This window comes from Amblyomma maculatum, chromosome 9 (assembly GCF_055883805.1).
Source record: "Amblyomma maculatum isolate TAMU_Amacu chromosome 9, ASM5588380v1, whole genome shotgun sequence".
Taxonomy (NCBI): Eukaryota; Metazoa; Arthropoda; class Arachnida; order Ixodida; family Ixodidae; genus Amblyomma; species Amblyomma maculatum.
This window is the reverse complement of record NC_139352.1, coordinates 41,398,692-41,416,191: the sequence shown is the minus strand read 5'-3', so window position 1 is coordinate 41,416,191 and position 17,500 is coordinate 41,398,692. Positions and strand designations below refer to the sequence as shown.

Genomic DNA, 17,500 nt, shown 5'->3' with positions numbered 1-17,500 from the left:
TAAGCAATTACTCTTCTTCGGCATCAAAGAGCGCTCCTCTACTTGTGTTTTTAATCCAAACATCATGCACATGGCACATATTAGATGATCCGCTGTCCGCTGCTGTGATATGGGTCCGCACGGCGCCCCTGCGCATGTTTACTGCTTATGCTCTAACATTGGCTTAGTGCACTCGCTTTGAGGGTACCAGTTGGCGTCACATGCCACATATTCGGCGGAGGGCATACCTTGCTTTCTGGCCGCGTCGGGGGCACTCAGCGCGTGTGCACAAGCGTCGTGTGATACCTTGAAGCATCCCTTTAGATCTTTAACGCAGCGGTTGGCTGAAGTGGAAGAATTGTCTGGAGCGAGCAAGTGAATCAGGAAAGATTTTTGTAAACATTTCTGGTCAACTGAAGACAAAATCTACGACTGCTCGCCTGCTCGATGTATATGTAACACGCAATAAGAGAAATTCACCATGCAAATCATAAAATACTACTTATAGTGATGCGCATGCACTTTTATACAAAATTTCTGTACTATATTTCTTTTGTTATATATTTACAAAAGTCTGACTTACACGGATTACATGTGCATTGTGTTCGCTTTCATTGTTTTCTATTGATATGTTGTGAATTTGATTTTTATTTCATGAAGGAATGTGTTCGTCTTTGCGTGCTGTTGATAAGTTGCTTGTATTGTATTGTGCATGAACCCGACACTAGCCCTTGGCTATGGGTCCAAAATCTTAGTGCATATTGTAGTACTGTAAAGGTGTTGTTCCAAATAAAACAAAAAAAATATGTGAATAAAAGAATTACCGGGGCACTTAAAACTCCTTCCGTACGCTTGTTTTTAAACGACTTAGACGAGCGAAATTTTGATATTTCACTATTCTAGTTGTCAAGTGTGGCGGGGAAAACGCAGCTGAATTGCAAAGCCTGTTCTCGAAGCTTTTGAACATATAAACAACTTGTTCTGATTAAAACGCGCGCACAAACCCAATTTCTCAAATTCAAGCGTCTGATGTTTGATTGTTCGCACAAATCGCGCAAAATATGCCAGAAAAGTGTCGTCTTCAATGTTGACGAAAACCAGTAAAACATCCCGCGCACGCTCCTGCTACATTTTCAGAATGGTTGCTTGCAGAGTTTTGCGCTAGTTTCGAACAGTTTTATGACTACCAAGGTCGCCGCTACTGAAAAATAAAAATCAATACTGCTGCTCTCATTATTGATTCCGACAAATGAATGCTTCCGAAATGCTACCCTTCGACTGTTTCGACCGCCGACCGCGATGTACAGCGGCAGCGGGGTTTTCAAACTGACGCTGGGTCTGGTAACGTTGCTTGGTTTGGCGCGCGCCTCATTCATGACGAAACTGCAGGCGAGGGGAAACCGCCGTTGAAGCAGGGTCGCGTGGCTTTACAGCCACGGAACAATAGAACACGAAGCGAAGCAGCTGTTATACCCTCTTTTAGTCACCTAGTATCATATAGCGGCAGAACCTGGCGAGCGAGCGCAGCTGCGCCTCTACGGTGTGACTCACGGGGTATAACTTCACAGTCAGACCTGAGCGCTGCCAGCTCAAGGTCAAACGCTCGCCAAACTTGACCTTGACAGACATGAAGTAGCACAGCTGGAAGGTGGAACTGTGTGCAGCAGCGGACGATGACAAGGTTACAGCATCAGGCTTCAGAGTGACTGGCTCCAGCGCATCAGACCTACGTCTAGCTGTGCTAGCATAAGATTAATACATGTCTAAAGCTAAGATTTCGCGTTATAATCGTGATCTCGCGTTGTAATCGTAATGCATTGTTATTGTGTGTTTTTTTTTATTTTATTCTGGGTGCACCCTTCCGCCGACGTTATTTACCAGAAGATACGGTATATGCTATTTTAATTCTGTCATCAACAGAGTTGTATGGGCCGGCAGCGCTATGGTAGCCTTTTTCATCTTGACGATAACGCTGACGGGGCTGGCGTTGACCTACTGGTACCGTGATTGCGACCCAATGCTCACTGATACCACCACCCGTTATGATCAGGTGAGATTTCATTTAAGGTACCTAAGCAGTGAAAAAAGCGAAAAAATTTTTTTATTTTGTTGTTTAATGCGTTGACGAATATTAATCAAGTATCACATGGAGTGAAGCAATAGCACGTGGTGTACAAGAAAGGCAGACCGATTTCAGCTTGTCTGACGCATAAACGCATGTGTTCTTTATTAAAATCCTTACAAAATTCGGATCAGTGTTAGGTTTATTTTTGTTGTAATAGGTGTCAAATACTTTGCATTGAAAAATACAGCCAAAAGCTAACGTTTTACTTGGGACTGGCTTCCAACAATACCATGTATACTTCATGTCATACAGTATTCTTGTTTTGCTCAACTTGCCCACGTTAAAGAAGTGGCTTCTTACCGCAAGTATTATTTTAGCAGGGTCAATATTTTATACGGCCACGAAGCTAAAGTTACGTTCTCTGAAGGTCTCAGTGTTTTGAATTTTTTGTACCCTGCAGCGGCGGCCACGGTCATGGATAAACAGATATCATATATTATTGCCTGACAGCCTTCTGATGTGTTCTTTTTTCGTGCTTTCTATTAGCTATTTTTATACTTGTTTAACGCTGCGGATACTGTCCAGAAACCCTATAATATATCTGTCTACATTGTAATGCCTGCATGACTGCTCAAGTTTCGACTATGTCTAACGCTCTTTCGCTATCTCCTAAGGCTATATATACAGCCTGCGGTTATATTCTATGTTTTCTCTCACCTGATTAAATGTGCGCACATGGCCCATTGTTCCGTAGCTATTCGGAAACAGCTCCGCCGTGGCGGCGCAGGGGTTAGCGTGCTAGACTGCTGTGCTCAAGGATACGGGATTGAATACCGGCCACAGCGGGCGCTTTTCGGTGGAGGCGAAAAGCAAGGCACCCGTGTGCGATGTAGGTACACGTTACAGAACCCCAAGTGGTCGAAATTTCCTCAGCCCTCCACTACGGCGTCTCTCACAGCCTGAGTCGTACTGGGACGTTAAACCCCATAAACCAGACCAAACCTTTCCGAAACGGTCTGTTCATTTCCTTCCCTGGAGTATACTGTTATCTAAATTTCTGAGAAATTACCTTAGATTACCTAAGTAAATACTTCGTAAACAGCGAGCAGTAAGCCTATCGATTTGTTATTTTGTAAATACTTGACGGTCCTTTTCTTCATGAATAGGATAGCGTTAACGTTTTTCAAGTTTACGGCATGTCCGGGGTCGTAAGGCACCTTGTGTGCATGGTGGTATGTTCCTGGAGCGCAGTGCACTCACCGCCTTTCAACAAATCTGGATCGCCTATTTCAATTGGCATTTTTTCTTTCAACTTGACTGGCATCGGGTTGTGGGCACAGGAATTTCTAGGAGTTTATATGGTATTCAGGCCAAACTAAACAACGTTGCTTAAAGCACCTTGGCCTGAATATTCCGTTCTGCTCTATTTTATCATTGACACTGACCTAGCTCATGTGATGTTATATCCGGACTCATAATATTTCATTACTATCACAAGCATATAGTAGCATATAGTAGTAGCTTTTTAGTAGTATACGGTGCATGGGGTAAACCACGTCCCTTGTCCTTTATAGCCGATGCTTCCTTGCGACATTAAATCTTTAACGCCCCAAAGCGACAATGGATGTGCAGGACACTGTAGTGCAGGACTGCGATGATATCTACCACTTGGGATTGTTTAAAGTTCGCTGGCATTGCACAGTACACAAGCACCTTTCGTTTCACCTGCATCGAAAAGCGCCCACCACGTACGAGATCGACCACGGGTACTTAGGCTCAGCAGGTCTAGTGCCCAACCATTCAGTCACCACAGCAGATAAAACAAATTAAATAATGTTGGAAGAAATCAATGCAGTTATGATACGTGATATTCTAGCCAACTTCAGCAACCAACAACGCGCTAGCATCGAGAGAAGCAACCATAGGGCTATTTGCTTCAGGTTGTGTGCTCTCAGAAATAGATAAAAAAAGAAGGGGGGGGGGGGGGGGGAGGGGGATACAAATGAAGCGATATTCATAGAACTGAAACTCGAATACAATCTGGGTTACACTGCAAGAAATTCTATAATTTGCTTTTTTCAACTCATATCCTTCAGCCAAAAATATTAATTATAGGCGCCCTCATTTTCTCGATGTATAAAACGCTAATTTTACCATTATGTCATAAATAACATGGGAATAATGCAGAGATTTAGTAAGAAATTATCACTAAATGAGAAGTATGTTCTTTTTTATATTTTAGTATTTTATTTTATTTCATACACTACCCCCTCCTATGCAACATTATAGCATTTTGTTCGCACTACCGAATCCTCCTGTTCACAGTTAAAGCATTCATTCTTTATTGCATCAACTATTTTAGATACGCAATAGCCTCGGGGCAGGACGTCGGTCGTTATTATGTGGAGTTATTATTAAAATGACCCCAATAAAGCCCATTCTTTGGCCCCTCACTTCTAAAGCATGCTTTTGAAATTCGTAATGAAGATCTGTTGTGAGATCCAAGAATTAAAAGTTGTCCAAAATTATTACTATGCAGCACACATTTATGAGGCATAAGCAGGAATACATTCCTGATTTTAATGCGATATTTTCAGTTCAGCAAACTGCAAATAAAAAGCCCATTTTAGACAAAAATTGCGATTTCATTGAATATCTAAAACATCGGCGCAGGATGCAATGACCAATGAATGGCCTTATTATTCGAAAAAGAAATCACCTTTTCATGTTGCCAATTTTACCCTGTGATCTATGCTAAAGATCAACATTTCCCCGCTGAAATACGTAAAAATTTATCTCCATTTACCAACGAACAAAACGCAGTGAAGGAAATGCCATGCCCAGGAATGCAGTCTTTGCCGGCTCACATGCTTATAAATTAACTGAAGAACATGCAGGCAACTTGTAACGCACATTCATATGTTCTGTTTCAAGATAGAGTTCAGTGAGCAGTTTCCGACTACGATAAAAAAAAAAAGCTCCGAATGCAATCGGAGCCAGCATTTCGATTACCGAATCCCATACGTTGAGACATCCCTACTGAAAAACCAAAAGTTCTACGGGGCAATAACCTCATAAAAGCTCACCTAATCGCATATACTCTCATACGGTGCACATCATTATCATAATACATCGTACATAATTTATGATGATGTGCAAGAAACTATGAGACCTTATACAATTATATGCGACTTGTATGTGATTTCTTATGTGAATTGAGTGAGATCGCGTGAGACAATGTGAGGTGATTGCCTCATACAATTTTTTCAGTAGGGATGCCCAGGTGCGTATACCGCGGAAGCTCAGTTTTCTCTGTTCGCATTTCAATGTCGTATTTCAGAGCTATTGAATGCTTCGTTTGGATAAGCAGTTGCGGACACGGCGTTGTAACATTTATTTGCTTCTATTTGTTACTTTTCCAGATAGTTCCTCTCTACGTTGCTGAACGCTTGTCGAGCGTCGTCGGTCTGCGAGGCCTGTTTCTCGCGGGCCTGGTGGGAGCCTCAATCAGGTGGTGCTCTTACGAAAACTGAATTTCACCATTTAACATCAAGTTCATTAAATTGACTATGATATAAACGGTTATCAGATAACAAACATGAATCAAATTAATACATAAGTGGCACAATGATTCATAAAACTTTTTTTTTTCGTTGTCTCCTCTTTCTAGTATTGAAATTGTAAACCTCTTAAACCCCTTTTGTTTTACAAATCGTATGCATTGTTATTATTTCATTTCTTTTTCTAATGTTGAAAGGTATTCTTTCTTCTCGCGTGTTAGAGTTTTCGGCCCCAGGAAACAAACGAAAAACCATAACTCGCGGCAGTTATCACTGCAGGTTTTTAGACGCAAGCTAAGGATAATTGATCTCATCTCGCGTTTCAGCCGCGCAGCACGACTTTAATACATTGCAATGAACGTTACTTTCGGCCATAAAAGCATTTTCAAACAATCAGCAAAAAAAAATGCAAGCACGGACTATAAAATCGCTACATTAAAGTTTGGTTTCGTTTGATTTGATCTGATCTGATATTGCATTGCTTAACGTCCCGCAGTGACTTATTGGGGATGGCGTAGTGCCCAACTTGGGAAATTTATACCATCTTGGGTTAATTATCGTGCACTGACATCGCATAGTGCACATACGCCTTGCAATTTGCCTTGATCGATACGCGGCCACCATACCTGCGGTTTTCTAATAGGATCTCGCGACTATGTAGCCGAACGCCCTAACCACTGAGTCATCACGTTGGGTAGCACAGAGCATTGAAGTGCTCACTTTTTCAATTCGCTGGTGATTTTCCTCTACGTAAACAGAGGTGCAAACTGAACAAGCCCAATTTCTCAATATGCGAAGTTACAGGATTGCTTCTCTCTGCAATTTCAGCACCATTTCATCGGTGATCAATTCTCACGCTGCAACGTTTTATGTGGACATCGTGTCTCCGAATATTCGACTAAGCGAAAACCATGCCATCAAGGTGACACACTTTCTGGGTGAGGTACACTTCAACATTAACTCTGTACAACCGGCGACATATATGTTTATTTGTTTTGTGGCCTCTGTAATGTGAATTCGAAATATGTTCTTGTAAGTTTGTTCCAACATCGTACGTGACTCCTTTCTCTGCATTCTTTATGATTTGAACATGTGACTCTTCAAGCCTGCATTTGACTGCATCTTCAGGAGTTCCTATTGCATCACGCGCCTTTCGTATATGTCCATCTTAGAGATGCGCTAACAAAATACTGAAAAGAAACCGCACAATACACAAGCGCTTTTGTCTTGTACTGTCTCTTTTTAGTATTTCTTAGCTCGCATCTAAATCAAAATGAGTGAAGATCAACTAGTACAGAGTAAAGGTTTGCTGTCGTATGCGTTAGTCAGCAGGTACAAGAGACCGGCTCGTTTCGTTTACGTTGTATTGTTGTACGCTGCTGCCGTCGTTCTGTATTGCCAACACTAAACAAGTCGGGACCTTTTGTAACGTTTTGCCAACGCTTTGCTCAGGAAGTAAATTTCGACTCCAACTTCATATACTGCCTGTGAAGAGGCCGGTTACTGGGTTTTTGTCCATGCGGCTGTAACAATGAGTGAAGTAATTTAGCTGGTGCATTACGCTCTCTTTATAAGTAGCCCATCAATCTAAGTCACAACCAGCCTACCACGTCGTCGATACTTTTTTTCGTCTTATGAGATCGTTCGTTATCAAATTTCTTCAAATCTATGATGTGAAAATTGCATGTAAAATGAGTAGTGGTTGCCTTTTTTTTTTTTTAAACCACACTGGATACTGGTGTCTTTCTTATCAGCTTCTGATGCGACCAGTCATCCCCCTTGCCTAATTGATGGCTGTAGCTAGCGTCTTATATACAGCACCATGCGGTTCTGAACAACTTCAGAAAAAAATTCAGCTTAAGAATCCTCTTCTGTGATGTCATCAATAAGTGACTTTTCCAACGTTCCCAAGCGCTACCCGGGGCATCCCCTCGCACTGTTTCTCACTATCCCTTCTTCAATCTAAGTTTCGACCTTCGAATTTTTAGATGTAGCGTTGTTATTTCCTTTTTATTTCCTCCAGTAGAGCTCGTTTGACTAAGGCTGCAGTCTGCCATTCAGGCCCTGCCTTTTTCTTTTCCTGATTCTTCTCTGACTTATGATTGCCCACTTGGCTTTACTTTTTTTGTCGTTTCTTTAGTCTTCCTCTCAAGCTTTTTTTTTTCCGTTTCCACTCATTCTCTCCATTTCTGTTGACAGTTCCCCTGTGCAAGCGTCTGTATTTGGTGCATTTCAATGAAAATATATATTGTTTCCTTTGTTCCTTTTGTTCCCATTCAAATCGGCACAGAATTCGGCAGCGGTGCTCTAATGACAGCTTTCGCCATCGCGGTGCCTTACATGGGAACAGCGACAAGGGTAAGAGCACAAGCCCAACACGGTTTACGTGGACGTGTTTCAGTTTCGAAGGGTTTTTAAACGCAATGACAGCACTGCACACACACTGAGGCCGACGCGAGCTGAAATACGCTACACTGGCTCATAGGCCCACCCGGGGACATTTTCAAGCCATGACGATTTCAAGTTCAACAGGCTTGGCCATAATCAGGCTTGTGTTGCCTATAGCGTGGCAGACATACTGCTTGAGCACAATATGAAACATAATAATAAATTGCGTTCACATTCATAGCCATGAATAACACAAAGGTACCTGAAAAATGACGAACTTGAACTTAGTGTGGAGTGGTGGGCTATCTGGTGACAGATAATCAGGAAAACTTTAGCGCAGACAAGGACATACAGAGGCGTATACATCAAATAGCGCTTGTGGTCTATACTTGGTCCGCCAGTTTGTCTGGGCTAAATATCTTTTAAAATCTTGGGACGCGGTCAGGCACCGCCCAACAGTTGACACAATAGCAACCGTGTTCTTCCGATGCGTTTTTCGGCAGTAGCCTCGATGCCAGGTCACGGCAACGGCACCCTTTTCAACGAAACGAAATATATATGCTATCGCTTAAGATTAGCAGTGGTTTAACTGTATTTGAACTGATTAGGACAAGCAAAAGCAATCCTTGGCGTGCCCCACCGGGGTGGCGTGGTGGTTAAAGTGCTCGACTACTCTGCCCAAGGATGCGAGGTCGAATCCCGGTTTCAGCAACCGTTGTTTGATGGAGGCGAAAAGCGAGGCACCCGTATGCTGTGCGATGTCAATGCACGTTAAACAACCCCAGGTGGTCGAAATTTTTGCAGCACTCCACTACGGCGTCTCTCATAGCCTGAGTCGCTTGGGGACGTTAAACCCCACAAATCAAATCAATATTTGGCTTGACTTAGCAAGTTTTGCCTTGTGATTTGGCACTGGGACACTGGCTCAAAGTTATGTAACGTGTGCAGCATGTTTAGTTAGTTTGGATTTTGGGGGGAAAAAAGGCGCGAGAGACACCTACACTTACAATGAACGGCATACAATTGGATGGTCATGTGTCGTCGGTTCGAATCAGTATCGCAAACTAGCCTCTGACTTGACCAGCAGATGCATGCTAAATGGGAAACGAAATGATATGACGTCACTAGTAAGGTTGCACAACGAACAGCTGCGTCATAATTTTGACGGGCAATCACGTGCGTGCTTTTTCCGAAACGTTTGGAACGATGCCAGGTCGGGGCGACGCGTTTTTGACGCATAGATCTGTATATATCACGCGCTAGCGACTACCTTGTTTAAGCACACAGTGGAGGCTCGGAAGCCTATCATTGCCTGGAGACGCGTGTAATATCCAAACACCAATAGCGCTGACAGAAAGAGAGGCTTCATCTGGGCATGCCTGACTGCTAAAATAAATCACGTTACTTTTTCCTTTTGTGCCCAGTTTGGGGGCTAGTCTAAACTCTGAGTTTTTCTGCTACGCACTCTACCGGGACTCAGCTATTGAAGTGCGTCTTCGTTCGCCGGTACTCTTTTCGCTGTTTCTGTTCAAAATGCTATAGTACTGCTGTACTGAACTCACAGTACCCCTGCCCGTTTTAGACGGCTCTGGCGCAGTTCGCTTCACGATCTTCACCACTCGCCTGCCAGAGTAATGCTCGCGATTTTTTTCCTCACAGCGGCTACGTGGTCCCAGAGTTTCTGAAATACGACGCCTTTAATTCGGTCGTGTTAAAAATGCACCGTTTCTTTACACCGCTCTATCTCTCAACCACTGCTTGATTAATTCATTTGCGCTAAGCATATTTACTTCAGTTCATGTAGGTCGCATTGTCCTTGCTGACTATTTACATTTCCGGGTGAGCACTCTTCCTGAAAAGCACGAAAAAATGGCAATTCAAGTGCTCGGGTCCTTAGCTGCATCTCCATCTATTTTCAGATGCATAACCATAAAAAATAGCCGTTTTTCGTTTTGCCACTGTAAATATTGTGCTATGGTTTTCTAGTTTGCTTCGAACAAGTTAAAACTGTTCACAATTTGTGGCAAATTCTGATAAATATATAACTTGATATAAATCATACAGTTACAATTTCTACTCCTCCTTGCATCTGTACAATGTACAAAATAATTAAAGCTCTGATTTAAAGGATGATAGATTGTATCAAGCTTGTCTAATTCTCTCCTCTCTTTTCTAATTATGGCAAAGTATCATTTTGCCAAGAATAACGTAACATATCTTATACAAAAGTGTGAGTACTGATTTGGTCCACGTGATCTAATGCCTGAGTCAGTTGGGGCGATCGTAACGTAATTTTATCACGAAGAAGGTCACGTTGCAGTCTGTGAGAAAAATAGCGCACCTTCTTGTTGTGCCATGTCGCTTTTTACAGATCCTAATGGCATTATACAGTGGAGCATCTGGACCATTCGCTGGAATGATCGCTGCTGCAATCTGCCTACCGTGGACAAATAAAAAGGTTAGTGCCTCTTAACCCAGTTTCTTCGTTTCATGTCGGATTTTGTTCTGCGTTTTTATTGTTACTAATAACGGCATCTTCTAATTTTTCCGTAATATATTGCTGTTTCGTGAGTTTGTTATTTTACTTATGATTTTTACCGCTTCTTAAACAGCGTGAGCGGTAAAACCTGATATTGCTTGCAATTACCGGTTTACAAAGGTTATTAAGAATAAAAAATAAGTGAGCACTTTGCCTAAAAAGCAAAATCAGGAGCTGGACGGGCCGTGAGCCCTGTATAAAAAGATATTTATGTAGCCCTTATCGAGGGCTATGAAGGTGTGGAGAAAAATAAATATTAAATTGGTATCTTAGCAAATGCGTGGACTTTAAGGGTCGTCGTGGCGGAAATCCTCAACGCTCCCTTAATCCATACTAATACAATTATTGCCGATTTCATAGCTAATAGTGTATACATAGGATGTAATACTTATGTACCCGATTTTTGCAGTGTTTCTTTTTTCCTGTATTTCTTTTTGCCCACTCCCCTCTGAAATGCCTGTACGGCCTTGAGGGTAAAGACAAATAAATAAAAGAACGCTATTTTCAGTATTAAAACTGTAGGCGCAGTGTAAGAATGAAGGATAATGTTTACAGCAGTGTTACCGGTGGCAGTGTGGAAGAAAGTGTCGGAATTCCAAACTGGTCCTTTTAAAAAAAATTTGAGGCAATTTCATTCGTCGTCCAAGAACTTCCAGAAACTTCAGAATTAAACGTGCATACTTATGCCATCGTAACACAGCTTCCATATTATGAAGGGGGGATTACATATAAAAATTACCAGAAAATAGTAGTTTTTTTTTCCCTCGCTGATATATTGCAGAATTTTTGAAGAACCCATCCTTCAAGCGGAAGGCATGTCATCACTGAAATACCTTTAAAAATAGCGCTAACCACGCCAATTCGCTTTCAAAATTTAGGCTGCAATTTGCATAAAAGAAAGCGTTTGATGAAATCAAGTTGTATTCTTGAAAACCTTAGTGGGATATGTTGTGGAACAGTTCAATACAAGGAATTGTTCATGTTTCGGTTCGTATTAATTTTGAACACGACGTTGCATGTGCTCAAAAATACGTATGTATAGTTTTCTAATTTTAATGCGAAAGCATTACTTCGCTATGTTTACAGATTTCTGTGCACAAAACGTGTCCGCAAAATCGTATCCGCAGCAGTTGTAATTAGAAGTGGTAGAGGTTAATGAGTGGTGTCAATCGATAGAGGCTGACGTAATGTTGTGTTCGAAAAAATAATTAGGCCAATAAGTTAGGTAAATAATTAGAATAGCTGGTTCACAGGAAACGAAAGGAGCAGTATCTGTGACACTTGTTCTGTAGACAACTGAACCGCGCCGTAAGGGAAAGAAGGAAAGTGGGAGTGAAAGCGGAAAGATAGAAAGGAATGCCGTAGTGGATGTGACGTCACGCAACCGGAATTAGAGCCGAAAAAGGGCATAACAAAGGATTGACGCGCAATTTGAAAGTACGAATGACTAAAATGGGTAAACAAGAAGTGAGTCACGCAATCAGAATTAGAGCCAAATAAGGGCATAGGAAGGGATAGGCACGCAATTTTAAAGTAGCAAAGACTAAACTAGGTAAACAAGAAGTGAATTAAGCAACCAGAAGCAACCAGAAGCAACCAAAAGCAGCATCCGTGCTTTTTCATTACTCCAGTGCAGATTTTGCATTGCTCTTTGATTTTCTGACGGGAGCTTCAAGCCTCAATATTTAAAAAACAAATTTAGGACGTTTCCCCTGAAAGCAATAAACCTTTCACTTAGATGGAATTGAACGGCGGCGCAACACGGAAACGGACCGCCGCCGTTCAATTCCATCATGCACCAACTCGCCCCCCAGGCCCACTGTGTCAGATGCAGCCACTGTCAGAATATGTATATGATGGCATCATGAAGGTACTTCGCGTTTTCGCGATTTTTGGTTAAAGAAACATTGCTCTCGGCACAAATAACATATTTGCCATCACGTGAAGCTAATCTATCAATTTGGTTAGACTTATTATTCCTCTTCGGTCTCCCTTCAAAGCAGGTTTTTGGCGAAAATGGAAGTTGCAGTAATGGAAAACGTTTTCATACATGCTTTCTCTATATACACAACCTAAACTATCGTTAAACTGCTTTACATATAAATAAATTTGTCCTAAAAACAAGCGCAAACGTAAACATTAGACAGCCGGCACTAAAAGGTTATTTTTAAAACGAGAACAGTAAGAAGAAGAATAGAAGCTTTCACTACTGTTTTCTTTCGGAAGAAGCTTCTCATCATGAGCAGCAATGAAAACTTTTTCCATTACTGCAACTTCCTTTTTCGCCAAAAACCTGCTTTGAAGGGAGACCGAAGAGGAATAATAAGTCTAACCAAATTGATAGATTAGCTTCACGTGATAGCAAATATGTTATTTGTGCCGAGAGCAAGGTTTCTTTAACCACAAATCGCGAAAACGCGAAGTACCCTCATGATGCCATCATTTACATATTCTGACAGTGGCTGCATCTGACACAGTGGGCAACTTCCTTTGAAATACGAGGAAGGCGACGGGGTGAGCACCGCCAAGAAGAATGGGGAAGTACAGAGGCTATACAGGAAGTCTCGTATTTAAAATAGTAAAAGCATGTGACGGAGAGAGAGGCTATAGCTACAGGCATACACGAGCGCTGAATCCTTCAGCATGTGGTCATTGCAAGCAGCAAGTCCATAACCGCGAGCTCTCCATGCCATTATCGCAGTAATTTCGTTTTCAGTTCAGCCATTCGAAGCTGCTACTTTATGCTGTCTACAAGCGCGTTATTATTCCACATTGTCAACACGTAAAGTGCGATGTAAGCGCCGGGTCATTCATATTTTTGCGGAATGCAAAGGCGAATATTTTTTATATATGCTAAAAATTTATTTGAAATATCACATGCTTGCAGTATCATACCTTGTTTGGCTCGTTAAAGAAAATATTTCGTAGCGCAGGTCATCTTGCAAGGCAGAATTTTCTCTCCCCAAAAAATATGCTTAGTCAGCTGATGGCTGTTTGTCAATGTTACGCATACACTCCCTGCCTACACCTATTGATAGTTTTCACTAGCTACAGGCGATGCCGCAGTTGAACCAAGATGGAGAGTGTTTAAAAGCCTGCGTCTGGGATCATTCTGTGTAAAATAAACAATTTTCTTCAGTACGCCATTGAATCGCACTGTTTCATAGAAGGTGAGAGCTTAGATTTAAGTAAACAGTTTTAACTAGTCGATGTGAAACAAAGAACCAATCACAACAACTACGAGATTTCCGGCCTGTGTCTGCATCCGTCCGCCATGCGTAGGAAGCCGCGCACGATCGTCACCCGCCTGAAGGATGTTTCTAGCTGTGTAAACATTGCCGAAGTCAAGTGTCCTTGCTCCTCTGGAAGATCGTAAAAACGTGAGCATCTCCAGGGTTTTTAGCTTTATTGTTACGGGTAAACTATCCCTACTAAAAACCAAACGTTCTGCGTGGCAATAACCTCATAAAACCTCATCTAATCGCATAGACTCTTATTCGGTTATTCGGTCTTATTATCATAAAATATCGTACATAATTTATGATAATATGCAAGAAGTTACGAGACCTTATGCAATTATATGCGACATGTGTGTGATTTCTTATATGAATTGAGTGAGTCACTGTTGTGCGAGGAAATGTGTGGTTATTGCCTGAAACAATTTTTTCAGTAGAGAGGTTTTGCGAAATCACTGCATGATATTGAAAACTACAATGTTTGGTGGTAGTTTTATCTTTTACTGCTGTCTACTTATATTTCAATTCATGAAGCCTAACGCCGGGACCGTTGACGTGTGGCCACCACTCCAAAAGAGCAAGCGACGCCCTTCTGTGTACATTCTGAGCATGTGTCGTTAGGATGCTGGAGTGGTGTGTTGCCGAGCACATCCTAGGACGCAAATGTTGTGCTTACGTGCTCCTTCCTGGCTTTCATTTCTTTGCAGTATACCGTTTCAGCGCACGCCGTGAAACCTAGCACCTGGTGTAAACTTTTGCTTCGTTTGCTCTGAAAAGGCCCCGCATACTTAAACACAAGCCTGCACTTACACCTTGCATCAGGACGGCACAATATATCGGTCACTGAAGCATTGGACTAGTTTAAATTGTTGTCACGTTTCCGGCATTTGAAAGTGACACCTTTTCGTTCGTCGAAGAGCTCTATTTCAAAAATTTCATATGACGTCAACGCAGCCCATTTTCGCAGACGCTTTGAACGAGGGACTTCTGAACAATCATTTATGTCTTACTCGGCAACATAGCCACATTTCCCCGCAGAAAAAAAGAGATTGTTAGTATAATATGCTCAAAGCATAATCTATTCCTTTTGCTTATCTTGATATGTTGCTTCAGTGTCTTTTTGGGTAACTAAAAAAAATCGAATTTTAATTTCATAGTATAATCTAGATATATTTTATTGATGTTTTACTTCCATGCAATAGAAGAGCTTTGCAGAAAACCCAAATATTTGGACATGATGCTTTGAAAAGGAGATCAAGTACATAAAATATAGCCCTCTCATCCTCATCATGCAGTGACGGATATGCGGCCATATTATTCGTCCCTCAATCCGTGGCTATTTCATGCAAAGCTAAAATTTGGACAAGTGAATATTCATGTTGCTCAAGAGTTTATATCAAGGACTGGTCGGAACATAGAGAGGAAGCAGCGCTTCCCTGTATCTTCGTCCCATTCAGCCTTTAATACGCTGTTGAGAAATATGAACTCTTCAGTACAATGCTCGTACTTGTTGGCCTATCCATCATTTGGTATGATCCATCTCCTCCGGGACCCGTTCGGCAAGTTTACGACAACGGTGCCAGTATTTATGAAATCATATGGCTAATAACTACCACGGTAAGCCTTGTATATCGCACCGGTGACATGGTGGTACTCTTTTTCGTTCTACATTTCTCGCAGGGAACAGCAATTGCCACTTCGGCAGTGTTCGCCCTGGAACTCTGGCAAACCGTGGGCAGGACACTGTCCGGACTGGAGCCACCAAAGATGAATACCACCACATTTCGTTGCGCCCTGAATGTTGCCGAAGCCTCAGCTACCTTCGACGCTTTCGGAACGTCACTACAGCCGGGCGGTGGTGTTAATCACACCTGCGTCGAAGGAGAAACATCGTTAGGCAGGTAAAATATCCTGCCACCTATTCTATGCAGCGTTATTATGATATGAACTTCTTTATATATAAAGAGCAAATATTCATCGGATAGTAGCCTCTAAACAAACTGCTAATGTACGCTAAGGCACATTACAAAGGCGACCTGGCATTCTTGTTACATTCTCTGATGAACATAGGGCAACCAACATAGCAGCATAGCAAGCTCGCCAATCGTTCACTGAAGCTCTCAGGTGCATCTCGTACGAATCTTCATGCGTTCATTCCAATATTGGCAGGAATAATGATACTAAGATTTTAGTTATTTTTACAGACAGATAATCACAAGGAAACAGCAGTTTACGCGCAAATGTGATTTCTGCTGAGCTGTCCGTAAGCTACTGCGACACTTTTCATCGCGCATACAGCACATGATACGATAGTAGTGTAATATCCAATTAAAGAGGTTCTGATGGAGTTTCAGAGGCAGGTATTATGTCCCTTAAACATAAGCGCAATGTTATATGCTCGGTTTTCGAAATTTGAGTAAAATGTGAGTGCCCGTTTTCGAAAAACGGGTCGCGGCGTTTTAATGTTTTAGTACCGAATTGCTAGCGCACAAACCACCTGCACTAAACAGTACTATCTTAACTGCCAGGTAGCACACGTTACCAGCTAAATAAATGAACGGATTCTTGAATCCTTTTTTGTGTGTGTGCCTGCCTGTGTCAGTGCAGACAATCACATCTTCCTGCTGTACCGGCTGTCATCCTATTGGAGTTCCTTCCTCGCCATGGTTGCCACGGTGTGCTTGAGCCTAATACTCAGCCTTTTATTCGGTGAGTACCATATAGATACTTTTTTTTTTGCATATCACATATTTCTGTCAAACAAAGTATTGGCTGCTCTGGTTTTGTTATTCCGTCTTCCGGCAAGAGCTTACGCCAATGCAAACTTTCTAAATTAGGTCAGGCGTCCATTCACACGTCCAGCAGTGGCTCAGTTTGCATACCATTATTCTGGCTGATAAGTGGCGTCAGCAGAGTCTGTCATCAGTGCGTGACACAAATGCATGCCCTCATGAACTCACATTTAAAGAAAAAATCGCATTGACGCCAGGAATCTAGTCACCTATGGTGTCCAAGCCGAGCGCGCTAGCTGTATTTCTACTTCGACTTTTTTTTCTTTACTGCATAGAAAAAAGTTCGAAAGGAACAAGCTAACATCTCATGCCTCCAATCGCTGGGCTGCATAGTGCGAGCCCATCACACCCAAGCAGTTCCCCACCAGCATAACTTTCATGATTCTGGGAGGTCCACACTAGTGTCCAAATAGGTAGCCTGCTCGGCGGCTTTTCCAGAAGAGCAAATACTATCCGCACCAAAGCACACTGCTCTCGGAATAAAGCTTTTGATGACCGTGCAGATTTGACATGGCAATTCATCATACGGCTCTTTTACGCGATGAAGAGTCTGATCAACATAAATAAATCATAAGGCATAGCACAGTTTTTCTCAACAGGCATGAAAAGAATGTTGTGAGGTGTAATTTCAATGTCCTTCTTAAACGTTCGCTGTTGTATGTCCCAGAAACCCACTGCATAACGGCACAGGATGAAACAGCGATCAATGGTGTCCGACGTATTACACAGATGTGGCAATTCGCCGGTCATGGCACAAACGTATTTTTAGTGTTAAGCCATGCCTTTACAGAGAGTGTTAATGTGTGCAATTGAAAGCTGCAGCAGATTGAATGCAAAGCGACTCAGGCTATGAGAGACGCCGTAGTGGAGGACTCCGGAAATTTCGACCACCTGGGGTTCTTTAACGTGCACTGACATCGCACAGCACACGGGCACCTTGC

At 42.2% G+C, this 17,500-nt stretch overlaps 1 protein-coding gene across 1 annotated transcript in view; it reads left to right on the top strand.

Annotated features, from left to right (window-relative positions):
- LOC146178920 (putative sodium-dependent multivitamin transporter) overlaps nt 1–17,500 on the top strand; it is a 100,639-nt gene that overhangs the window by 42,788 nt on the left and 40,351 nt on the right. Inside the window, exons 7-13 of the mRNA XM_084580068.1 lie at nt 1,900–2,029; nt 5,467–5,555; nt 6,433–6,542; nt 7,895–7,962; nt 10,364–10,450; nt 15,448–15,668; nt 16,370–16,476. Coding sequence (XP_084436194.1) covers nt 1,900–2,029; nt 5,467–5,555; nt 6,433–6,542; nt 7,895–7,962; nt 10,364–10,450; nt 15,448–15,668; nt 16,370–16,476 — 812 coding nt within the window. The remainder of the gene's footprint in view (nt 1–1,899; nt 2,030–5,466; nt 5,556–6,432; nt 6,543–7,894; nt 7,963–10,363; nt 10,451–15,447; nt 15,669–16,369; nt 16,477–17,500) is intronic.